Genomic DNA, 26,813 nt, shown 5'->3' with positions numbered 1-26,813 from the left:
ATTAAAGATTTATTTGGTCTGTTTTTATAATTTGCCTCAGTGGTAGGTTTTAGAAATTTAGAAAATCAAATATAGTCAAGAATGAAAGAAGAGGGCTGGGGTTGTGGCTCAGTGGTAGAGCGCTTGCCTAGCACGCTTGCCCTGGGTTCGATCCTCGGCGCCATATAAAAATAAAATAAAGGTTAAAAAAAAGAATGAAGGAAGAGACATTGTGAGGAAAATTAAAAATTAATCCACTTGTGTTGATCAGCTGATGAGAGAATATTGTCCAGTTAGGGAAGGTATTGATTTGTGGAATCTTTGGTTACTTCACCTAGAACCTAAAGCTTCTCTTTTATCCATTTTATTTTGGCTCTTCCAAGATTGAGAATAGCCCACATTTTCCAGAAAGAGGCTCCACCTTTATTGATGCTTGAAATAGAGGTGAATGATTGGGAAGGAGACTTACTGTGGGTACTTGTCATGGGCAAAACTACCACAGCGAGGAGTCTGACACTTCCAGTCACTTTGAAGCTTTTACTTGGAGAGACATCCAAGATGATAGACCTTTCATTAAATACTGACTTTGGGTAAATAGTCTTTTTTAGCTGGTCTTATTTTAGATGTGTGCTTTAATCCTCCATAAACCTTAGAATAAAGAGAAAATGAAATGTTCCCAGGAGTAGTATTTCCCACTAAGAACATAGGTTATATTCACATTTCTTTGTGTGAACATCAAATAACTTGCTTTGTCCCTATGGGTCAGAGAAGTGTCTTTTAACTTTCTAACCCTGCTTTCCAATAATATAGCAAAAGTAGGAATTTAAGAGTATAAAAAGTTTCAGACTGAATCCCATTTATTAGATGGTACTGAGTAATAATTTAGAACTCCTAGGAGTTTCTGGTTGGAAGGAAATTTCTTTATTTAACGTTGCCATGGATGTCAGTATCTGCAGTCGCCAAATCAGAGTTAGATTAGAACCTACAAACTGAGTTCTCGGTAACAGGAGCACGGAGTGCTAGAAGGTTTAAAATAGATGTCATATGATACCAATTATAACTCAGTGAAATTTTGCAGTCCTAGGAACCTATACAGAGCATAAGCCAAAATGGAAGATGGACCTGTTTTCTATGGCTTTAAAAACATTTTTATTACAATGTTTGCTACCTTTTTTTTCTTCAAACTTTTAATTAAAGTGTTTTTGGCTCTCCTAACCCATTTCTATATCGTCAAAGGAAATAGAAAAGAAGCGGCTAGGATAGCAGAAGAGATCTATGGTGGAATTTCAGGTAAAAATACATGAATTTATTCCCAATACTTAAAAAATACCCTCCTAGATATGAATAGTATTCTAGAAGGCAGATTTTCTTTATACTTCAGTTTTGAGTGAGTAGTTTAAAAAATTACCTGTCATTTAAATTAGCAAATGATGTTGGCTGCACCAATATGTGAAGAATTTTCAGCTTAATTTTTGCAAGTTAGTAGAGCAATTAGCAGTTATTATTTAAGAGGAAAACAGAATAGTGAGTTTTAAGAGTAATTTTGAGAAACCTCATTTCTACTGGCCAAAAGAATTGCTTAGATAGCATTATTTTCCTTAATAATTTTCGTTTGTTTGTTTGCAGTGCTGGGGATCAAACCCAGGGCCTCATGCGTGCCAGGCAAATGCTCTACCACTGAGTCACATCCCCAGCTCTACTTCTTTAATATTTTTAATCAACCTTTCAAGTAAATGACATTCAAGCAAGACTAAATTTCCTCAGGAAATAAAATGAGCCATTTGATTTAAAGCAGCAAAGGTGGCATGCTATTTATATTTTTGTGCTGTCATTTGCAAATGGAATTGATTAACCACTTGTCACTGTCAAAAAACTTCACTAAGTCCAGTTGTGAGTGCCACCATGCAAAGCACCACAGAGAAAAGTGGTTATATTATGGAATGCCAAGATTTGGGTAAAATGTCTCAAAGTCTCATGCTTAGTAGAGATTAGATTACATTTCTTTTAAGAAGCAATTCACTTTAACTGTAGTGAGATGCTACAAAAGTAAATGAATCAGGTATCTCTGTCACTACTGGGATTGCCACTTAATAGAGGAATATTTATTCATAAACGAGTTCAGAATCTCCCTCTGTATTTTTGGTGTTTGCAGGGGTTCCAGGATTACATCATTCTTTAGTATCCATTTCAATTTGCACCCAGGATTCTCTTTCAAAATAGACCTATGTGATTCCAATACACTAGGCAACTTGGAAAACACTAGACATCAGCAGTCTTATCCAAAGAAATAGGACCTCCAAAGACAAAGCATCAGAATGCTTCAACTAACTGGGGAAAATGAGAAGAATTTTGAAGTTTCACAAAATGTCAGAAGGCCTGGACTGTGGAAAGAGATTTCTTTTGGGGATTACATTTGTCACACATTTCAGGGAGGTACGTTACTTTGGTGAAAAAAATTAATGCTTATCTTTAGTTTCAAGTTAAGCATGATCTGGAAAGCTATTTTCTAATTTAACCTGTAAATTTGAGCAGGGACTTTCTAGACATTTTAGTATTAATTTCGATGTTCTCAGGGTTTAAATGAGGTAAAGTCCAACAAAGTAAATATTGCCAGAGGTTGTAAAAATGTTTTCTGTCATAGCTTCTGTGCATTATTATTATCTTTATGGTCCTTAATGAGTGACTTTTCCTAAAGTGTTTTATAGCAGTCAAAACCCACAAAAACGTGATTTCAATTGGCCTGGAGTCAGAATTCAAATCTCTTAAATAGATTTGATTACTCTCTGGCTCAAATAGCTTTACCTGTTCAAGTTTCTGGGCTAATAGTCACTTAACTTGCAAGTAAATAGTATTACAAGGTCAAAAACATATTTTCAATTATTGTTAACAAGAGGCAGAAGTGAGAATAATGCATGTTAATTTCTCAGTTTAATTTCCTTCCTATGTGTGTGTCTGTATGTCTGTCACCTCACATACCCCCACCTACATATATATCATAGCATATCTGAATTTGGCAAATAAGTTTTTCTATAGTAATGTGATGGTAAGATGCCAGGACCATAGTTTTACATGGTTCTAAAGGTGTTTTTTCTTTTGACATTGTAGGCAGGTGTGTTAAAAATCAAGAACAAAATTTTGTGGCAGTGTTAAAGTCAATCCGGAAATTATCTTTCCTCTTCATTGGGTGGAAAATGTATTCTGGGGAAATAAATGACATTTAATCATTAAGTTAGCTAACTGACTTACAAAAGTCTCAGCTCAAAGTTAAATTTCCTGATTCTGCTTTCCATTCCTATAAACTATTGTCAGCAATGTCAAAAACAAGGGCAGAGTTAAATCTTTTCTTTGGAAGCTGCACCTAACATCCCTTATTAAATGTCATTCTTGGCTGTAAAATCTCTTAGAAATTCATTTTTTAAAATAATTATTTGATACATCTTTGTTATTGAAAGTATTATATTTGTATATAACTCATGAAAGTTGGGTTAAGCTATGGTTGACTGTTACTAGTTTTGATCTTTCAAGAATCTTTGTGTATTTTGTCAAATATAATACACACATTTATGTAGATAAGTTTGAAACATTGTCTTTGGCCCTTAGCTTATGTGTACAGCACCAGGCAGATCACTGGATACCCCTTTGGAACATAGATTGTTCTATAGGCACTAACTGTTTCAAGAGAGATGTGTGATTTTTTGATCTTTACTAAGCTATATTAAGCTATATTTAGTACTATGTGACTTTTTTCAGAATTCAGGAGCTTTTGGATGTTCAAAAATAATAAGGTGTGCAAACAAATATTCATGCTAAGTGAAAGTACAAATAAAAATAATTAATTGCTTAACCTGAGTCCTAGCCATGTTTTTCAGACAAGGGAGTTTGCATGGAATTTGGAGGAAAGCTTGGTTTTCAGAATTTGAGGGATTTTACAGTTGCAGATGAGAGGAGGTAGAACTAAAACAACATAACAAACAAAACTATTTTAAGCTAAATAAAACAGATTAGTTCTATTTCCAAGTGTTATGCTCAAAATCACTTGTCCTTGTTCTAAATTCAAGGGATTGACTTTGACTTGACAGCTATCCCTCTGTCTGACTCAAAATCCTCAGTCCTTTTTCCTGTCCTTTCCCTTCCAATAGGATTTTCTTGCTTTTGTTGCAGTTTTGCCCAACCTCCCACCTAGATTTCTGCTCTTGTTTAGTTCTGCTGGTTGTTTCCCCAAGCCTTGACCTCACCATCCTCTGTGTGGTTACATTATCTCAGATGCCTGCTGGCTTTTTCCAAGTTGGGACAACTAGTTCCTGGCAGAACTTCTGTCTCCCCACCTGTCACCTTTAGCTCAATCTCCTGCTCCTAATGAGTTCAAAGGAGGCTTCCTTCTAACACAGTTCATTGATCAAGTTTAATCTTCTGACAAGAACTAGATGTTCTAGAAAATATTTATTTTTAACTCCATTTCATTATATTTTTAGAGATCTCAAATTTTATTATATTTTCTCAATTACCTTTGTTTTCCTTAAGATATCATTAATTCTGCTAGGCTCTTACCTTTATTTTGGCTCAAAATTGAATTTCCTTATGATTTTCTTCTCTTTGACAAATGCCATGAAAGATGTTGCTTCATATGGTTTCAGAACATGAATAAGAATAAAGATTGTTACAGTACCCTTGGGACTATAATCAGTTAGGTGGTCTTTTGGAATAATAAACCAGTAATCTCAAATCCTTGTTAAAATTAGCCAGGGTAAAAACTGTAAGAAAAAAATGCAAAAAAGAATTGGTTTTTATTCTGAATACTTGGAACTTAAACAAAACTGTATTCCATCTGAACCAATTTCATTATTGAAATATATGGTTTTAAAAGTTGTCATGAAATTGTTATTCAAAGAATTTGAGAACTAGAGATATAAATGACATTCTGAGAAAAATTCAAAGGAGGAAATGAAAAAGTACTTGAACATTTTCTGTACACCTCATCAGGAGCAAACAAACATATCTGTAGAGTAAACTATTTTCATAATGTGTTTGCAGCCCTATGACCCAGGCAGTTTGCCAAATAACTAAAAATAGTTTGCCTCAGAAGAGAATGACCGAGTACTACTTAAGCATTCATTTACTTGGAGAGTTTAGTTGCATATTTCCTGAAAGGAATGGAAAAATTCCTAACCTGCCAAATAATTTTTATTCTTAATTTCTCACAATTAATTTCAATTCACAAAACAAGAAAGATAAGAGTGAGAGACTATCTTGGCAACAAAAAATAGAAAAACAGGAGACCTTCACCATGGGACTGGAAAGGTGACTTTCTTGTGAATGATTTTGTTTCTAGTTGGGGACAAAAATTATTTCTATTTTTAGGATGATATAATTGGTTTATTTCACACTGTTTATCAAGAGACGGTAGATATCAAAGCATTCCAAGACCAGTAAATCTACCACAGGAATAGACAGAATAGACCAATGGTTCTTAAAACGGAATCAGGTATTTTCTGAAGTCTCCAAACTCCACTTTCAGCACTACTTCTGACACTAGCCATGAGACCTCTTTTTACGTGGAGGAAAGAGATGGATGTGTAATTCAGGGTATCTTACTCATAAAGTAAGACTATCCCCTCCTCTTGAGAAAGCCATGGGGCTCTAGGAGAAAATACAAGTTTAGATAAGGGGTGCCTGAGAGGAAGCGGGGCTTGGTATTTCACTCTCCGGTTGGAAGTCTACTTGAGCAAATGATATGCTCATGTATCCTACTATGCTACTCAACCAGGAGGAAAGAGTTGGAAAGCAGAGGTGTGGTGAGGGGGAATCCCAGGACCATTACCCTTCCCTCTTTCTTGGTGCAATGGAAGATGGGGCCACAGGCTTGCCACTGAGACCTCAGAAGCACAGTGTTAGAATTGGGGCATCAGAAGATGCTGCCTTGATGGGGGACACTAGGAGAGGTGGCCAAACTCCAACAGGAAAGAAAGATGCTTAGGAGTGAGCCCAAGAGTGGAAGGCAAACCACAGACCCAAAGTGAACTCTGCACTTGAGGCTCAGAGAACAGGACTGGTCTCCTCTTCCAGTTAATTGGGAAGGCATCTTCCTGTTCCTCTTGCCTCTTCCCACCCCCAAAGCACCAGAGAAGCAGGCATCTAGAAGGAGGAAGTAGGAGGCATGTGAAGAACATGCTCTCCTTTGGCCTCTAGCAGCTCAGTAGACCAGAGAGAGCCACATCCTGCCCTGGGAGTGGGAAGAGGGTAGGAGTTGTGGAAGGGATCAGCAATGACATTTTAAATGGTGGCTGAGTCCTTTGAAAGTCTTTTTTTAAATGGAAATATGATGTAAATACAGAGAATTGCACAAATCCTTCGCAAGCAGTGGGATGAATTTTCACAGAGTGAACACAGGAATCAGCACCCAACAGCAAGAGACACTGTATTGTCAGCATGGCTCCAACCATGCCCAATTCCTGTCAGACCTCACCCCTCCTCGGGTTGCTTTTGACTCCTAACACACAAGGTGAGTTTGTCCTCCTCTCTGTCACCGAAACAGAATTACTCAGCACATGCTCTTTTGTGTCTGGTTTCTTTCACCCAACATTAGACTTGTAAGGTTTGTCATCTTCATATATGGGACTAATGAGTATCAGAAAGTTACAGGAGAGTCTGAAATAAGGTGAGGATGTGAAATAGGATGAAAGAAGATCATCACAGCCATCATGAAGAAAAACTTTAGAAATTATAAAGCTATTCCATGTTGATATCCTAAATGAACTCTTTTAATGGCAAGTTGCTACTTGAATCTTTTTATGTTTGAATAGAATACTTTCACAGGTTGAGTGTCCCTTACTGGAAATGCTTGGAACCAGAGTATTTTGGACTTCAATTTTTCCCAGATTTTATGTATACTTGCATACACACACACACACACACACACACACACACACACATATGATATCTTGGGTATGGAACACCAGTCTAAACCCCAAATTCATTTATGTTTCATATACATTTTATACACATAGCCTAAAGGTAACTTCATCCAGTAGTTTAAATAATTTTGGGTGTGAAACAAAGTTTCATGATGTGCAATTTTTTATTTATGGTATGTCAGTACTCAAAAAAAGGTTTGGATTTTGGAGCATTTTGGATTTCAATTTTCAGATTAGAGGTGCTCAACCTGGGATACCTTCAAGTGACTATGACTGACTAAGCAAATGTTAGAACAACAGAATAAAAAATCCCTGCATTGATGGGTTTGCCTCTTCTATTAGTCAGGGTGCTGAGTTGCCAGCTGTGGGTATACTGTCCTCCCCATCCCAGTGCCTGTCTTCACCTCCAAGAGCAATTAGAAAAGGGGTAATGTGTGAAGCACAATTAATATTGAATGAGATGGAGATGCATTAGAGGAAAACCAAGGCAGACTAATTGAGGGTTATATGCATATGTTATCTCATTATTTCTAGTTTATGAAAATAAATATCAAAAGAGATTTAAAAATATTCCACTCATCAACTCTTTTTTATTGGTTCTTTTTAGATATACATGACAGTAGAGTATATTTTGACAGATCATACATCCATGGAGTAAGACCTCCCATTCTTGTGGTTGTACATAATGTGGAATTTCACTGATTGTGTGTTCATATATGAACATAGGAAAGCTATGTCCAATTCATTTCACTGTCTTTCCCATTCTCATCTCTCCTCCCTTCCTTTCATCCTCCTTTGTCCAATTCAGTGAACTTCTATTCTTCCCCTCCCTACCCTCCATTATTGTGAGTTAGTATCCACACATCAGAGAAAACATTCGGTCTTTGGCTTTTTGGGATTGGCTTATTTCACTTAGGATGATAGTTTCCAGTTTCATCCATTTACTGGCAAATGCCATACTTTCATTTTTCTTTATGGCTATCTGCTCATCAACTGTTAACCAGGTCAGGAACATGTGAAGATGACACAAACACAATTATGTTCATGTTACAAAATTTTATCTGTTTTTCTTTACTATAAAAGCATTACACATTTATAGCAGGAGTATGGACTTACAAATGATTTCATCTATCAATCTACCTATCTTTATGTTTTTAACTTTTTATTTCAGAACTAATTTCAACTGACAGAAAAATTACAAGAGCAGTACAAAGAATTCCCACTTGTCTGCTCAGAGACCCTATTCAGATTAGCTAACTGTTCCAACAATGTGCTTTATAATAAAAGGATCCCATTCACGGTTAAGTGTTGCTTTTAGATATAGTGTTCAACCCTGTTCAATCTAGAGCAGTTCCTCAGTCCTTCATTGAACTGATTATAGGCCAATTATTTTGTAGTCTGTCCCATCAGTTTGGGTTAGTGCACAGTGTCCTCCTGATCAGAGACATTTTGCGCAGGAATATCATAGAAGCAATGGCCTATGATTCACATTGTGTTCCCTCTGATGACACATGATGTGGTTCACTACATTCCATTAAATGGCACGCAGTACTGATTTGTTCTATCACTGCTGATGTCAGCTTTGATTACCTGGGTAAGGTAGGCTCTAGGATTTTGTTCCATTTTCTAATTATCCCTGTTCACTGTATAATTATCCTGTTTCCTCTATAATTTGTATTTTTTTATGTGCGGAAATAATTTGAGGCTGATTTTATCATTTCTTCCACATATTTTAGTCAGCATTCTGAGGAGGCACTTTCTCTTCTCTGTACTTATATATTACTTTTATCAGTGAGAATTTATAGTTTCCTATTTTATTTGATAGCATATAATTTCTCATTGTCATTGTTTATTTTGATGCTCAAATTGTCCCATATTTAGCCAGTAGAGGCCCCTCCAAGTTAGTCTCTCTATGTCTTTCTAACATTTCCTATCATCCTTTGAGCATTTCCTTCCTTTCTGACAAGATGTTTGAGGTCCAGCTTGTGGAGAGTGGTGACAGAGGATGGGAGAGCAGTGACTGAGATTGAGGGTCCCTGATGACCTCATGGCTGTGGCATGCCAGGTGCCTGGGAATGTTCCTGTACAAGGCACAGGATGCCTAGCTGCTATAGCAATGCCCTACATGAGAAGGCTCTGTGCAAGAGTCCTATCAGCTCTGACCTTGATCTCAGGCTCACAGCTCATGGGAAGGAAGGAACTCTTATGCTAGACAACCACAATATTTCACCAGCTCCCCTTCTCCAGTTCCTGCCCACCTTATAGTAACTTTTAACAATGGACTTTCTTGAGAGCTACACAAAGCTCCTAACATTGCACTTTGCAACTGTGGAAAAGCTACATAGATGTCCGAGTTTCTGTAACTTTCCTGAATACAAAGAATAATGGTTGCATAGTCTTTATTTTAACCTGATAATGAGACATATGTGAATAGAGATCACTTGTGTAACTCCTGAGATCTGCATCTCCATCAGAGGGCAAAGCTCCCCCAGATCCCAGTTTAATCTTCAAGATCTGGGTCTGTGAATCTTTACTTTCCAATCCCCCTTCACCCCTCGCCCGACCTGAGGGTTTGGTCGCACTGGTTGCGGCACCAGCTTATATTTTTTTTTTCTGGCCCAGGCCTGGGATCAACCATTTCTCCAAGGAATGCTGGTTTAGGTTTTCTCAATGCACAATGCTGAAAAAGTATGGCCTTCCCCAATTTTTGTAATCCAAAGGGTTAGAGAAGGTACATTGGATTTCAATGTCTGTGTGTGTGTGTGTGTGGGGGGCTTATTGAAATGCTTATAACTTTGGTTCTCACCCATCAGAGAAGTTCACCCTTTCCTTGAGGTCTTGTGTTATTTCAATTTCACACACTTTTCAGGTAGGATTTTGTTTTTGCCAAGTTTGCAGATATGGAAAACCTGAGTTCTTACCCTCATTGGGATCACCTAGAAGAGATTGTTAAGAGAGGCCCTTTGTGTTAAATCCAAATCATATTACATCCTATTGAACATATGAAGAACATGATCACAATTTGAAATGTTCAAATTTTGCAAACCAGAGTAGGTTTTCTTCCTGAACCTATGATTGTCCTTTGGCACTTTTAATAAAGAGTTCCTTCTCAGGTGCTCATTTAAGCTGGGAGAGATCAACTGTGCCCCCTCTGCACATACCACAACAAACAGATTTTGTGCCCTCAGTAGCTTGTCATTCTGAAAGTAACTGACAAGAGAGCTTGATGCATGATACCTCCTTTCCTCCCAGTGAGGCGGGGCAGCATAAACAAACTGTGGAAAGAAGTCTCTAGACCTTGACTTTGAGCTTGATTTGTGTTTCAGACTGCTGGGCTGATCGATCCCCACTTCATGAAGCTGCGGCTCAGGGACGCTTACTGGCCCTTAAAACTTTAATTGCACAAGTAAGTAAACTGAAGACATGATTCTTTGTCTATGCCATAATCGAGCATCATTCTTTATTAGCTTTGACTGGAGCAGAGGTCTTCTTTGCTTCATTTAGGTTCCCATACGGCCATTCCAAGCATGCATATGCTCTTGCTCCTCACAATTTGCTTCCCTTGCTTATCCTTTCCTGAGGAGCTGCCTCATTTTTGGTCCAGTTACCTCCTTTTCCTTCTGGGCTTTCTTTATTCTATAGGAAGTTTCTCTGTGAGGATCAATGAAAGGTTCCTTCAAATTTATGTTGAACTAACTCACCTCATATTCTCCTAGTGTACATTAGAGATAGCAGTCCTGAAATCTCACTTGTCAGCTATTGCTGTGTAACAAATTACCTCAAAACATTGTCACTAGAAACAACATATAGATTTTTACAGTTTCTGTGGGCCAGTTCCCAGGTCATGAGGTGTCAGTCATGGCTGCAGACATCTCATGGTTTAACTGGGGGGACAATCTGCTTTCAAACTCACTCATGTGGTTGTTGGCAAACTTCAATTCCTTGCCACATAGGTCTCTCCACAGGGTTGTGCCATGGGATGGCAGCTGGGTTTCCTCAGAGAGAGCACCCAAGAAGGAAGTTTGCAAGATTTTTTTTATAACCTAATCTCCAAAGTAAAATCCCATCTCTTCTGCCATATTCTACTCATTAGATACAAGTGCATCCCAGACTCAAAGGGAAGGCATTACATGAGTGACTCAACATTGGGAATTGGGAATCGCTGGGCACCATCGAGGCTGCCTGCCCCACTTTCAAGAGTGAGCACTGAAATAGGTTGAAGAATAGATAAATCTTACTCTTTAGTGAAGATTTAAGACTACATCCCAAGTATGTTGAATAATGAGTAGCAGCCTAGTAAACATTTGTGAAACAAATGAAATAAAGTACACATTCTACTACTTGCTTTGATTTTTTTTTTTGTTTTTTTTTGTTTTTGAGTTTTTATGTATACAGAGGAGTTGAGCCATTGTGCCCATTTTCCATATCCTGGCTATCCCCTAACCATTTTTGTATTATTTACCATTTTGAATTTAAACAGCTGGGAGCACTGCTCTTTATGTGTGCCTGCCCCCACCCCCAACTTTTTTGCTTCCTCCTTTCTAAGTTCTGTTATTTCATAAGAAAGTAAGCGGAGGAAAACAGTGTTGTCAGCAATGATGGGTGTTGAACTTGAATTTGTGACTTGCTTGTTTTTTTTAAGCACTTTAAATTTCATCTGATCTGATTATTTTATTATGTATTTAATATATTCACATAGTTCAATAATTAAAATAATGAAAAAAAGAAAAGTCTCATATCCACCTCCCTCTCAGATCCCCACCTCTATACTTTTATTAGTATTTTAATAAACTTTTCAGTTTGAAATGATTTTCAAGAAGAGTTGCAAAGGCAGTACAGAGAATTCCCATGCATCTTTTACCCAGATTCCCCTAATGTTGACATCTTACATATATAGTACATTTGTCAAAAATAAGAAATTAGCATTGGTACAATACCATTAATTAAACTGAAGACTATTGGGATTTCATGAGCCTTTTCACTGTTACAGGATCCAACCCAGGATCCCACATTGCATTTAACACTTTTTATTTTTAATCCTACTCCTAAGCACGTTAGCTTCTATAGTGTGATTAAATGTTTAGGAGCATTTCATAAAAATTTCAACCTTTTCTGGTGACATCCCTACTTCTTTACCTTTCACACTAGTAAAAAATATTTTCTACTTTTTAAAACTTTATTTCACATTTAGATAATGTGGTAAATGTGAGTAAAACATTAAACCACTCTGAGTAAATGTGAGTAAAGTATTAAACCAAGGTTCAAGAATTCTGTGGTTATTATGCTGGCTGTCACCAATAGCTGGGGAGTCTCAAGTCTTACATATAATTTGAACTTCCTGCCTCCCCATTTTCTCACACACAATTAAGGTGATTCACTTTAGATATCTTTCAGGCCTGTCCATTACATTTCTCCAATTCCAGGTATTCTGAGATTTTGTATTGCTGCGATTTTTTTCTAGCACAACGCTGCCACCTTATGGACTAGACTGTTTTAAAATCTTAAAAGGAAATCACAGTGAATCCCACTATTCTGTATAATTACAATGCACCAATAAAATTTTAAAAAACAAATCATATATGGAGAAAGGAAAAGGAAAAGACTTCCCTAATTTATTAGATACAAAATTTAAAATATGAAGTACAGCTCTATAGTAATGACATTATATTCAGAACATGAAAATGAACAGGATCCAGGAGGCATAGAGAGCTCTTATGATGAAAGGATAAGCAATAAAAACCTGACCACAGCAGGTTGCAGCGGACACTACAGAGATGTGGCAGAATGCAGTGAGTACTAGATTGGAGTTTGCCATTCAAGATTGTGACACAAGGCTTTGGAAACTTTCAGAAGGTCATTACAAAGCAGGAACTCAAAACCAGGACTTGGCAGGAAGGACAGACAGATCAGGGACCTAATTCCTTCTGCAGATAGAAAATGTCAATCACAGAGGAAATTGTAACAGCCACATTGTTAAAATCAGGGTACAAAGGCAGAGTTGTCCAGCAGCTAGGCTGACCTTGGACTCCAGGATGAGCAAGATGGAACATAGCAGTATGGGAAGGGGGAATAGGCTAGGAAATGGTGGTGACAATCATACCTGGTTAAGTAGATGAGGGTTAGGAGAATCCCTCTGGTCCAAGACCCTGGGACTTCAGAGTCTTCTCCATGTAGTGGGGTTGTGGCCTAAACAGTGCTTCTGCCACAGAGCATGTGACTCCTAGAAGCACCCCATATGAAACTTTCTACTGTTAAGCCCAGAGTCATTCTTCTGTTCCAGACCCAGTTTTTAGCTCCCAATCTTCTCTGTGTTCCATCACTTACTCCTCATACCCACTGCTGTTCCACCCACAGCAGGCCCATACAGGTCCGTGCCTGCACTTACAGCAATGTCTCTATAGTGCTCCTTGTTTCTGTCTCACATCTCTGCCCCTGCCGTCAACCTTCCATGCTGCTTCTTCCACTATGCTTCTCCTAAAACAGCTAATCTATTAGCTCCAGATCCTCTGCAGCCTAAAAAACTTATAGGTGCCTCATTCCATAGAAGATATGCACTCCCCGTTTGCAAATCAAGGTCTTTCATGATGTTGCTCCAGTTCACTGTCTTCCTGCATCTCTCCCCATCTTCTGCTTCCCCTTTCTGTATGCTCCTTCTGATTCAGAAAAAGACAACTATCCAATTGTGGCCCTGCCATACTTTCTGTCACTTCCTGCATTTGCATATTCTGTTCCCTCCTAATGGCATACTCTGTCTTCCCAGTTTTAAAGTTTTTATGCTTCAAGCCTTAGTTAAATACTATCTTCTCATTTGTGAAGTTTTTTTTTTCTTATTTCCCAAGCCAGACCCAAAGAAGCCCTGTGCTCCCAAGTGAAATGTGAACATGCTTCCAGTATAGCAATACCCTTGCTCTTTTGGGTTTCATTTCTGCCTTCCCAGTAGGCTCTGGAGGAGAGAGACCAGTAGCATAAATTTTGAAGACCCTGATCCAGAGTACTGCATAAACATTTGTCAAATAAATGAATTTGAAGCTCCTATGCTGTGTTAAGATTCACCTAGCCATGGTCTTGACTCCTCTCTATTCAGTGCTAACATTACAACCAAAGACTGAAAACTTCAAGAACCTGTTGAACAACATTGCTTTCACTGCTTTGGCTAATGGAGCATTTAATTATCTTCTTTCCAAATTATAGGGTGTCAACGTGAACCTTGTGACAATTAACCGGGTCTCTTCTCTCCATGAGGCATGCCTTGGAGGTCATGTGGCTTGTGCTAAAGCCTTATTGGAAAATGGTGCGCATGTGAGTACCACTCCTGCCCACATGGGTCTGTCTGCCTAGGTACATCTGCTAACACCTAAAGAGACAGCACCTTCCAGGTTGCTTACTCACTGAGAGGGACTGGTAGTGACAGTCTTATCCCATGCACGTTCATATCCCATCATTACGGTTACTCCTTTTTCTTGGCCTAACCATGTGTGAATATCCAGATTCAGTAATTCACAGGAATTTTTCAAAATTGCGATGTGGATTTGTTTTTTTGCAGTGCTGGGGATGGAACCCAGGGCCTCAAGTATGCTAGGCAAGTGCTCTATCACTGAGCTACTTCTCCAGTCTGTGATGCTGACTTTAGAAAAATTCTTTGTTATCAAATGCTATAAAGAACAAATTTTAGAGGCTGGGGAGATAGCTCAGTTGGCAGAGTGCTTGCCTGTCAAGCATAAGGCCCTGGGTTCAATCCCCAGCACCGCCAAAAAAAAAAAAAAAAAAAAAAAAAAGAATGATTTTTACCAGAATAATAAAAACACTCTTAATTCAATAGCCTAACCCAGCCACTATTCTTACTGAGCAAAATTATAAAATTAAGTGAGTTTTTAATAAATAATACATTGAAAAAATTCCACAAATTAAGGTTTATTTTATTTTTAACTCATATCCTAACTTCTTCAGAGAATAATGGAGGTGCTATATATAATACAACTCTCAGAATAAGCTTATAAAAATCAAAATTTCGGGCTGGGGATATAGCTCAGTTGGTAGAGTGCTTGCCTTGCAAGCACAAGGCCCTGGGTTCGATCCCCAGCACCACAAAAAACAAACAATAAAAATCAAAATTTCTTCAAATCTCAGTGACACCCAAATAATGCTTTATTGCTAAGTTCATTGTTTAATATAGTCTCATGTTCTTTGTTTTGTGAGTTGCGAGATCTTTAAGTATTTGATGATTTTTTTTCAGATTGTATATGAAGTTTGGTTTCTACATGTAGAACTGAATATAAAAAAGTCTTCTGGGTACAAACTGATTTTTCCAGTGTCATCATGGAGGTGCATTTCCATTAGGTGGTGCTTCTCTAAATTGTCGCTTAACTCATGTGTAATGATGAGGGTGAGGCTCTGGGAGGGCAATTTCCTTTCAAGTTAAATGATTGGACTCAAAGCAGATCGCTGGTGGGAAATGTTGAACATTTCTCTCTGGTTAGAGGGGATATTCTGTGGGGGACAAAGCAAAGGATAAGACAATGGTCCCTTATCTTTGGCAATTTCATAAGGCAAAAGTCAGTAAATGCTGCATTATACCACTTGACATTAAATCAGAATGAGAAAAGAAATGAGTGAAAGTTTGGTCAAGAAGTAGAAAGCTCTCCACAATCCGCAATTGCATGGATACTTCAAACTCAGCACATTTGACACTGTGCGTATTATGCTCTTCCAACTGGAATCTGCTCCTCATCTTGGGCTCCCAGTTTCAGAGACTAGGTGAAACATTGTTTTGGTCTCCCACGCCTGGTAATCATCTTGTTCCTGCCATTTCTTTATTTTTTAAATCACAAGATTCTGCTATTTTTTCTTCCTATTTCTCAAGTCTATGCTCTTCTTTGTCCTGCTCCCACAGTGATCTAAAACACTTACTGTATCTAAATTATCTCTTATATTTGTCTTCCCTGATAGAATTCAACCTACTCAAGGGGAGGCAATTGTCTTACTTATCTTTGTTTATAAGACATTGGCCTCTAGTAGATACTCAGTAAATGTTTGCTGACTTAACTAAGAGAGAAATTTACAAGAAATCAAAAAGAGTTTCTGGACTGAGGATAAGGATGATGCTTAGTAAAAAAACAAATCAAACCAGTTCCATGAAATAGTTTTTTGTTTATAAGAAAAATCTAGCATATAACTTTACATAATTTTCCCTGTATTTGTCTGTCTTTGCTATCTAGGCGTCTCTTCTTTAATTTTCCAGTTTAATGGGATTATACCAGATTCCTGGAGACAAATCATTTTTGTTTCTAAATAAGATAATTTATAATCCTGATTAGTCCAAGCATCCATCTTTACTTACTGAGGCCAAATGGTTTGACATCAAACCACCATTGTGATAGGACATTTGAATCATATCAGAGCCTCCCTTCCTGAATACCTGGGTCCCGTGATGTTCGTTCCTATCTATTGTTGATATTCAATGATTCCTCCCAGTCTTGCTGGTTCTCATGTGCCTCCCTTATCACTAGAAGTTACCAAGGATGATTAGAGACAACGTGTTGAAGATTATTGTCTGTGTGCCTTTAGCTTGGTCATGATCTCTCAGAAGTCAGAGCTGGCCTGTGCAATTTCTATGGATTATAATAGACCAGAGAGGAAATATGTGACAAGAAGGATAGTATAACTGCTGGGAGTTGTAAAGGAGTTTTCTTCAAGCACAGGATTTGGAATCTTCACCCATTCTGTCCCATCATCCCGGATGTTGCACACCTATAAAAACTTAAATTGAGCAACAAATATACCATTTATTGTACTTGGAAATAATTATTGTATTTTTAGAGATCTATTATTTTGAGAAAAAATAATAGGTGAATGATCAACATTTGAAATATATGTGTCATATGTACATGAAGATATATATAAGTGATATATAAGTTCTAGATGATGATTTCCAACCTACTTATTTATTTATTTATTTATTTATTTATTGGTGCTGAGGATTGAATCCAGGGCCTTGTGCTTGCAAGAAAAGCACTCTACCAACTGAGCTATATCCCCAGCCTAATTTCTGACCTATTTTAATGCACTTATGTCAATTTCATTGAAATAGTCACAGGATTGAGAACTTGGAACTTAATGGGTTAGGCTAGTTGGTTTCTCTAGTACTTTGGATTCCTGCCATGTTTGTTTACAATTGGGAGGGGAGATGAGCTCCATATTAATTGGAAATGGGAATAATAGTTGTTGCAAATGTTCATTCAGTGCCAGGCAATGTTCTGTTTAACATATAGTAATTTATATGTAATCTGACCGACCTATAACCTTATGAGATTTCATACTTGGAGTTCCCTCACTCATTCATCAGTTTGGGAGTTTCCCTAGACACATACATAGTAATACATACTTGGAGAGAGTGAGAACAAAGTACCAAATCCTTTGGGTGTCTCCTTGCCCACTGTTAGGTCAATGGAGTGACAGTTCATGGAGCCACGCCCCTCTTCAATGCATGCTGCAGTGGCAGTGCTGCGTGCGTCAACGTGCTGCTGGAGTTTGGAGCCAAGGCCCAGCCTGAGATGCACCTGGCCTCACCTATCCATGAGGCAGTGAAGAGAGGTAAATGAGCCACCACAATGCACACAAAACAGTGGTGGGCTCACTCCAATCTGCATAAATCAATAGCCTAGTGTTGGCCATATAAGGGTCACCCAGATCTTTCCACTAATAGAATATGTGTGACTTAGAAATCCCACAGCAGTAACTTCAATTTGCCTAAATTTTTCAGAAATGCCACTGTGGCATGAAACAGTTCCTCTCAGTACATTGGAATGTCTTTGTGTCTTGGATGTCCCACTTCCTGGGCCTCTTTGCTAGTGTTTTGGGAGCAGCTAGAGCAGCCAAGACAGAAGTTGTAACTTCATGATTTATACTGAGCTTATGTGTCTATCCTTAGTAGAAAAGAACAGCTCATCTTCCAAAGCTCATAAAATATCAACCACTAACATAAAATAAATTATGAAAGTGTCTGAAAGCCAAGGATGATACTAATCCATATCTCTAATGGATTAGTAAATGTAACTGTCCTTAAGTAATACACTTCAGCTGAGCTGATGACTTCAAGGTCACAGTCATTGAAAAAAAATCAGGGCATTGGAAATTTTGAAGTTGACTCTAGACTCCTGTGTTCTCAATTACTTTTGAAATGAGAAAAAAGAGTAATTTTAAGGAATTTTAAAACTATATGCATAGACTACACATGAACAATAAGATGCCATTAAAAAGATAAGACCATTTGTCAAAGGTCATACCGAAAGTGCAACATTTTGGTGATACCTAACAGTACAGTTACTTCTCTTATATCAAGATCAGAAATACAACAGAGAAGATAGAACAATCTAGAATAGGTCTTTACTGGTATACTTAGAGATGAAAGGCAAAAGTGAAAGATTTGCCCCAGGTTAATAAACATGTCATTTGGTATTTTCCCCCAGTGAATATTTTAAATGATACAAAAGACCCAAATCTCAATGTACCTATGTCTTTTATATACAGAACAAACTTAGTAAATATTTATTGATTAATTACTGATGTGGGTCAATCCCCAAACATCAAGTAAGTCCTTTAAATTGTAGAGTAATGGATTTTTTGGCAATGGAATTAAAGTCTTTAAAAACTTTTAATAATGATTTGAAGTGAAAAGGTTACTTGCATGTCCATTCAAATGTTTAAAAATAGATAAATACTGGGAATGATTCAAATTTCTTTTCTTCCTTTTTTGTACTTCAGATTGAACTAGGGGTGCTTTAACACTAAGCTACACCCCCAGATCTTTTAATTTATTTTTTGAGACAGGGTCTCACTAAGTTGCTAAGACTGGCCTTGAATTTATAATCCTCCTGCTTTAGCCTCCTGAGTTGCTGGGATTATACGCATGTTCCACTGCGCCCAGCTCAAATTTCTTAAGTAATCCTGCAGTGCTTGCCTGATTATACATGGAGTATTTTGTATCTATGTGCCTATAATTTATATCTCTACATATTTTTTCTGTTTCATAAAAGCTCGTTATAAAACACTATGCACAGAATAGAAGAATGCTTAGCAAATTCATTGTTTTAGATATGAATTTTAGTCATTAAGTTTTGTATGTTCATTTTTTAAAACTTCCTGAGATTATTTAAATTTACTTTAAACTAGACTAATGTTCCTGTTATGCCAAAAAAAGACAAGAATTATTAAAAAATGTTTATTAGATGCCTTGTATTTGTTAGGCAGTTTTAGGCACTAATTAGATTTTTTTCTGAATCTGTGTAACTTTAAACCTCTATGAGAAAGTTGGTTCTGAGTCAGTATCTTGACACATTGATATTATAGTCCAGGTATAAGACTTATTTATGTGACCAAATACTTCAAATACACAAGTCTTGATTTGTACACTGTAATATATACATACATATGATTAAATCAGAACTTGTGATAAATCATGCAGGTATAGGATGAAGCTCATGTTATTTATAAAGGAAAGTTTGGTTAAATTAGTGATGATAAGATTATTTAAGGAAACATTTAAATCTTCAAGGAGAACTGAATTTTTATAAGCTCCCATCAATACCTCAGAAGCATTCCCTCCTGAGCAAATCATTCATATACTGCAAATTAATCATGTCTGTCTCTTCATTAGGTAAACTCTCCAAGGAGAATGCTTACTTTCCTAATGTTGCTAGCCACTGAATTTCAAAGTGTATTTAAATATATTCTATACAGGAGACTTTTAATTCATTCTCATAGGTATCTTCTAGGCTAACCTAAACAAGCTTTCAGGCCACACACCCAATCTCACATGCATGGATGTAGAAGATAATGATAGATTTGTAATGGAGAGAGAACAGAGTTGGGTATTGGGTTTGAGCACTGTCTTTAGAGTAATAGCAGGGTGAGTCATTTACCCCTCTGGGTCTTGTAGCCTCCATTTGTAAAATGGTGGCTTCCTTCTAGAAAGTGATTTCAGCTGTGCTCCTCAGAGCCTCAGTTTGGTTGGAGTTCTCTAAGGAATTACACAGAAGCATTTGAGTGGAAGAAGCATGGGCATCAACTATTCAGCTCCAAAAAAACTAAAATCAGCATATTATAGCAATACAGCCACCTCAATGTTTATAGCAGCACAATTCACAACAGACAAATTATGGAATCAACCCAGATGCCTGTTAATAGATGAGTGGATCAATAAAATACAGTATATACACACCATGGAGTTTTGCTCAGCCATAAAGAACAACATTTGCAGGTAAATGGATGGAAATGGAGAACATCATGCTAAGTGAAATAAGCCAGACTCATAAAAGCAAGGGTCAAATGTTTTCTCTCACCTGTGGAAGCTAGAGTAGAACAAAGGAAAATAGGCAGTTGGGGAGGGGATCAGATATCATAAAGACACAGGGAAGATCAATGGAGTAGAAGAAGGAGAACAAGAATGAGGAAGGATAGGGAAGGGGAAGATAAAGGGAGTGAATTTAACAAAGTAATGTTATATATGTATATATAAAGGTACCAAAGGGAATTTCACCTCTATGTATATGTAGAAGAAAGGAAGTAAGTTTAGTATAGTAGAAGAGGGAAAATAAGGGGAGGAAGGAGAGGAGGAAAAGGGGGAAAGGAAATGGGGATTGAAATCAAATTTCTTACATGTATGATTTTGTCAAAATGAACCTAAATATTATGCATGATTATAATGTTCTAATTTTAAAATATCCATAAAAAAGAAGCATGGGCATGCTGTTCTTTTTTGTAGTTCTGTTTGGGGAGTTTGTACCTATGATTTCCAAAACCAAACAAAATTTTTTTTTCTACTACAAAAAGAGATTTAGGTTATTTCTAAAGCTCATTTCAGATAATCAATCCTATAATTCTGTGACTATTCAACTATTTCTAACTTGAGTGGGGTTATCTTATGTTCCACCAGGTCACAGGGAGTGCATGGAGATTCTGCTGGCAAATAATGTTAACATTGACCAAGAGGTACCTCAGCTTGGAACTCCCCTGTATGTAGCCTGCACCTACCAGAAGGTAGACTGTGTGAAGAAGCTTCTGGAATTAGGTAATTACTAGAAATCCTTTTATGAGAAGAATCTGCTAAATTTGTGGGTTTTAAAAAATGACTTCAAAGATGAGGTTCTTATTAGGATAGAACAAATTTTTGATAGCATTTAATGCTTGAATGCTAAAAACAGAACTTCTCCAGAGAAATGAGTGTCTGTATTTTATCAGTTCTGCTTCCTTTGATGTTGACTCCAATTACCTGGTATGGCTCTTCTTGGTAGTCTCAAGATGGCTGCCAGCAAAGTTTGGGCTTGTTGCCTTCCTCATGCATACACAGCAAGAAGGGGTTGGCTCTTTTTGATTCACATGCCCATCTCTGAACCAATCATGATGGCCAAAGAAATACAATATACTGATTGGCTTAGGCCTAGATTTTAGTTTATTCTGTAGTTATTAAGCTTCTCTAGAAACACATAAACTGGGAATCACAAGAAGGTGGCAACCTAGAGGGAAATCTAGCTGTGGTTACCAGGAAGATGCTGGACAGTAAAAACAACAGGCTTTTGATACAGACTATTTTACATATGTTCTGCAAAGTTTATTAGTTATATTTTAATCTAAAAAGCATATACAGAAACTGAGATTCTAGGGAAAAGTAAAATATCTTGAAAGTATCATTTGGTTAAAGATTTGACATACTTAGTCTTTGACATAAAGGTAGAAGTTGTAGTAAGAACTTTTAGTTGAGAATTTTTATGTCCAAGATGTTTTATTGGTATTTTGTAATTCACAGCATTTACTCTATGGAGTTCAGAAATTATTTGAGCCCTAAATAATATAAAATAATTATGAAAATAAATAAGTAACTAAATATAATATAAGAATAAATAAATTCAGCTTTATACATGGTCAAAATACAAAATAATTATGTAACAGAAGCCTCAAATGTTTTATTTTGTAAGCAAAGTATTTTGTATGGGAAAGCAAGTAAACTCTTTGAAATGATTAAAAATATCTAAATTCACTGTTTTTCATCAAAATATTTTGAATGGTCTTAGTAGGCATTGCTGAAGTTCTAGGTCGAAGTCACATATTTTCAAAGATTTGTCAAATATACATGGAATTTGAGATGAAATTCATATACAGTGACTGCATTTTAGGCTGATTGTGTTTTACATTCACAATGTTGAATTGTGGCCATCTGCTTTGTTAAGGAGCCAGTGTTGACCATGGCCAATGGCTGGACAGCCCCCTCCACGCTGCAGCGAGGCAGTCCAGTGTGGAGATCATCCACCTGCTCACTGACTATGGGGCTAATCTGAAGCTCAGAAACGCACAGGGCAAAAGTGCTCTTGATCTGGCAATTCCCAAAAGTAGTGTGGAGCAGGCACTCCTGCTCCGAGAAGGTAAGGAAGGGTTGGGTGTCCTCTTCCTTAAGCACACTGCTATCTCTCCTTTCTGCCACATCCCTGCAATATTTCCTTTTTCTTTTTCTCTTCCTAATTGGGGGTGATATTGTGGGAGGCAGCAAGTCCTGGAATTTTACATGCTGTGTTCATTCACTTAATAGCAAAATAACATTTACATGCAATCAGATTGCTTTTTATTTTCTGTAAAATCAGGGAGTGGGAGGGAGGCAAGAATGGAGGATGGATGGATTTTATAGAGGAAAATGAGGAATGGGGGAAAGGAAAAATAACAGAATGAGACAAATATTACCCTATGTGCATGTATGATTAAGCAAATGGTGCGACTCTACTTCGTATACAACCAGAGAAACAATAGTTGTACCCCATTTGTGTACAATGAATCAAAATTAAAAAGAGAAAACCTTCAAGCTAAAAAAGAAAAAAGAAAAGACCACCCCCCCCCTGTTTTCATTCTGAAAAGGTTAAACAGCCAGGGCTTTCCTATCATATGCACATGATTAAGCAAACCAAAAGTCAGCTTTGTAATATTGGGAGACAATCCATAGGCAGATTAGAAATACAGCCATGTGCCTGAAAACAACTGTCAATGATGGGCTGCATATACAACCTACTCTCTCACGAGATAATATTACATAGTGACATCATAGCCATCTTGGTTTGTATAAGTGTATTCTATGATGTTTGCACAATGATGAAAGTGCCTAATAACTCATTTCTCAGAACTTATCCCATTGTTAGATGACATGTGACCATACCTGAGTTAGGGGCAGTAGGAGGGACAGAGGGTGTATTTCAGAGCCTAACTAAATGGTGAGGTGGTTTGCCTTTTCTCCAGATTGGGCAGTAGGCAGTTCTGTGTTCCTCATCCCCTCACTACTATTTCCATCATGGGCATTGAGAGCAACTCTCAGTGCTGGGGGAGGAAAGGTCACCTTCTAAAATGCTTGACATTTCAAATTCAAAAGAGAATCCTATTATGTCTGTATAGTAAGAGTCCAATTTCTGAGCCTTCATTGATCATTTGTATGCTGGGGAGAATATTAAAGATAAATCGTGCCAGCACTGAGATGCTTTGAAACATAGATTAATCTCACTGAATTCTTGAAACTTAAAAGCAGTGAAAACCTTATAGTAGCTGGTGCTGCGCCAGCTGCAAATGGGAAGAGTAAAGTATGGAGAGATTGGTTTGCAGAGGGTGACACAGCTACTAAGAAGTGGGACTAGGATTCTAATCAAGTTGTCTGACCCCAGAACATGCAGTCTGAATGCTGTCAGATTCCAATCCTAAAGCTTCTGAAACAATTTCCAGTGTGTGGGGGTCTCATTTCACTCCTTGGTTCCATTTGGTGAACCCACTCCCATGTCTAATATCTTCCAAGTAGAATGCTTTGTTAAATCATTTTAGGAAGTCTCTCTACACCAGTGCCTCTTAAGCTTTAATGCACATATAGATCACCTGGAGACCTCATGTAAATGCAGATTCTGATTCAGGAGGTCTGGAATTAGACTCTGCATGTCTAATAACTTCCCAATTGATACTGCTGCTGCTGGTCTAAGGACCACACTTTAAATACTACTGGTCTAGATTATTCCCAGTGGTCTATATCATTCGTGATTACTGTTTTACTTGAATCTCCACCAGAAGAATTTTGATATTCCTTGTCAGATGCCAGTCTGAAAATATAAGGTACTTTGCAATGATTGACTGAGAGTAGTTTATAGCAGTTGTCACATTTCCGGTTTTCTTCTATCAAAAATGTTGCCAGGTCTAGGCTTTACTTTCTTATAAGCAAGTTCCTCTGTGCTCTATCTTTATAAATATAGGCACCTGCTCTAAAAGGACGAACATCAGCTCTGCCAAGTTCACTTGTGTCTGAACATCTCCAGGCAAACTAGACAATTTGTCCATGTTACCATTTTTCAGAAGAACTTAGTTATTTTGTTAATTCTAAAGTCTGACCCTAGCCATCAGGGGCAACAGTTGGAGAAGTTTTTGATTCCCAAGATTTTAACTGAAGGTGATTCATCCTCCAGGTAGCTACGGATAGAGGCTCTATCCGTGGAAGCTCCTTGTCAATGTCATTCTAAGTGTTACCTGGATATTTGCATATGCAGTCTACCTTTTTATTCCTTGCAGTACTGCAGATTGAACCCAAGACCTCACACGTGCTAGGCAAGCACTCCACCATTTAGCTACACTCCCAGCCCTTCCCTCCACCATTTATCACGAGGTGTAAGATGCTGTTATGGTAGGGTTTTCTTGAAAAGGGAAACTTTGTATAGGTCAGTAGTTAGATCTACTTGAAGAGATCTTTACTGATAGGTTAGGAATAATGGGATAATATGAATGCCCCTGTAAAACTAGTATTCCAATCCAGAGCTCATTTATCCTATTCAACCATATTTTGGACTCACATCAACTTATTTTCCTTAAGGATTCATAGCTACTGAAAGTTATGGCCGTGAGAACACTATGAGACCCCATGAAACTGAAGTTCAGGGAATTATGGGGTCTAAGTGCTCTGAGTTCTTTCTGTATGTCCCTATTGAGCTTGAAATCCTTGCAAGAATGAAGGGCCCCTCTGGGTGTGATGCAGGACCTAGCCAGCACCACTTCATGGCCAGCTAGTACCAGAAGGTCCAGGAAGATTTTAAGGGTTAACTATTTGGCCCTTGACCCATCTCTTAATACTGTCTCTGTGGCCACACAGGTCAAAATTCCTGTTGACACTCTCTGCAGTTGTCCTTCTGCTCTGCAGCTCTGTCTTGGGGTCTTGCGTGCTAGGTACTTTCATTTACATTTTCTCCTTGTTCAGTAGTATATCACTATTCATTAACACAGGGTACACATAAATGAGGTGCATTCTCTTTATACCCCACGCTTCTTTCCTAACTGCCTCTGGATTGCCTCATTCTCTGATGTCAGTAATACAGTACCATTGGAAGATAAACTTAAAGAAAAGTATCCCTTCTAGAGGAGAAAATCAGGATTCCCTATCTGTATTTAGTGTTTGCTACCTTGTTCTATAGTTCCTATATAGACTCAGCTTCTCTGCTTTTAGAAAATTCCAGCCTCTTCTAGTTCTCTAATCTTCCCTCACCACCCACCCACCATGAGGTTCACACCATTTTTATTCCCTCTCTCAGGCCCACCTACTCTTGCCCAGCTCTGCCGCCTGTGTGTCCGGAAATGCTTGGGTCGAGCATGTCATGAAGCCATCCACAAGCTACGTCTGCCAGAGCCACTGGAAAGATTCCTCCGGTACCAATAGCCCCAATTGTCCATGGGAAGCTATTTGGAAATAAATAGGTTGTTGTCTGCTGTACCAAGGATACTTATAGACACCCAACAGTTAGACCCTTAGTATCTTCAAATGACCTGATAAACTGGAACCTTAAAGTTTTTAGCTCTTGTTGTTAATAAACTTAAAAAAAATCTGTGAAGTAGAATGAACATAATAGGCTATTTTCTGATAATACAGGATTTCCCAGTACCTATGGGTCAACATTCTGAATATTGTACAGACCCATGTAAATCCAGGTGAATAGGATTATAATGAATGTTAAGAATTCCAGGATGTGCTCTTGATTTAATTCCTCTCTTCTACCCCTTCCTTCCACCTTTCCCCCTCTCTTTTTCTTTCTCCCCCACTTTCTTCTTCCTTGAATAAATCTATGCTGTAACTTTGGTTTCTCTGCCTTTTTTTAAGATACACAGAAAAAAATACTTTGAAAACATCACAGTTACTTGGGCTTTCCAATTCTTGAGGTCCTGATTGATAAGAGATTTTGGAAGAGATTAACTCATACAGAGCTTGACCTCTATTGCTCTCATTATTTCTGATGTTGAATACTCTCTGAAGCAGATAGTTCTAGGATTAGGCAGCAATAGATGCCCCCAACAACCTGAACTCATAAGCACTGTCTGATGCATATAGGCACCCCAACATTGCCTTATGTTCAAAGTCAAGATCCTCAGTGTTTTTGAAATGCTTGCATGTTGATGTCAGCCACCAAGGTGGGCTTAATGATGAGTCAATATTTTTTCTGTGGATAGGTGCCCAAAGTAAGCATAAAGGTATGTAAAGAGACTTCTCCTTCTTTTCTCTCTTCTTCTTCTTCTTCCTATCTTCCTTTTTTTCTGCCTCTCCTCTTCCTTTTGGTTCCTCTTTTCCCTCTTTGTGAATTTAGAACATGGGAACTCAAGATTTACCATTATTGTAAATACTGTCATGGTTCAGTGATTACAGTAATATAAGCTTCTAAATGAAAATTCTCTCTCAGATGATCCTAAGATTCATTTCCAACCTTTCCCCCCTAGTTTTTCTAGTCCTTTTATTCTCAACAAGAGACAGTTTTGCCCCCCACACAGGGACAACTGTGGCAATGTGTGGAGACCTTTTTGTTTGCAACAACTGAGGGAATGGAGCTACTCGCCTCTATTGGGTAGAGGCCAGGGATGCAGCTAAACACCCTACAAGTTACA

General features: G+C 37.8%; 1 protein-coding gene across 2 annotated transcripts; it reads left to right on the top strand.

Moving 5' to 3' along the window:
* The first annotated feature begins 1,054 nt into the window (after window positions 1–1,054).
* Asb11 (ankyrin repeat and SOCS box containing 11) lies at window positions 1,055–26,011 on the top strand. Of its 2 annotated transcripts, none has more exons than XM_047536040.1 (7): window positions 1,055–1,269; window positions 10,217–10,296; window positions 14,082–14,189; window positions 17,330–17,480; window positions 20,821–20,955; window positions 22,112–22,303; window positions 25,475–26,011. In XM_047536040.1, exons 1-7 carry the CDS (start codon window positions 1,089–1,091, stop codon window positions 25,597–25,599), a joined length of 972 nt encoding a protein of 323 aa, XP_047391996.1. In that variant the 5' UTR covers window positions 1,055–1,088; the 3' UTR covers window positions 25,600–26,011. The 2 variants fall into 2 exon arrangements, with proteins under 2 accessions (XP_047391996.1, XP_047391997.1); XM_047536041.1 differs by lacking the exon at window positions 1,055–1,269 and adding an exon at window positions 2,132–2,412.
* The last annotated feature ends 802 nt before the right edge of the window (window positions 26,012–26,813 follow it).

This window comes from Sciurus carolinensis, chromosome X, assembly GCF_902686445.1.
Source record: "Sciurus carolinensis chromosome X, mSciCar1.2, whole genome shotgun sequence".
NCBI classification, from domain to species: domain Eukaryota; kingdom Metazoa; phylum Chordata; class Mammalia; order Rodentia; family Sciuridae; genus Sciurus; species Sciurus carolinensis.
The sequence above is the reverse complement of the archived record's forward strand: the minus strand, read 5'-3'. Positions and strand labels throughout refer to the sequence as shown.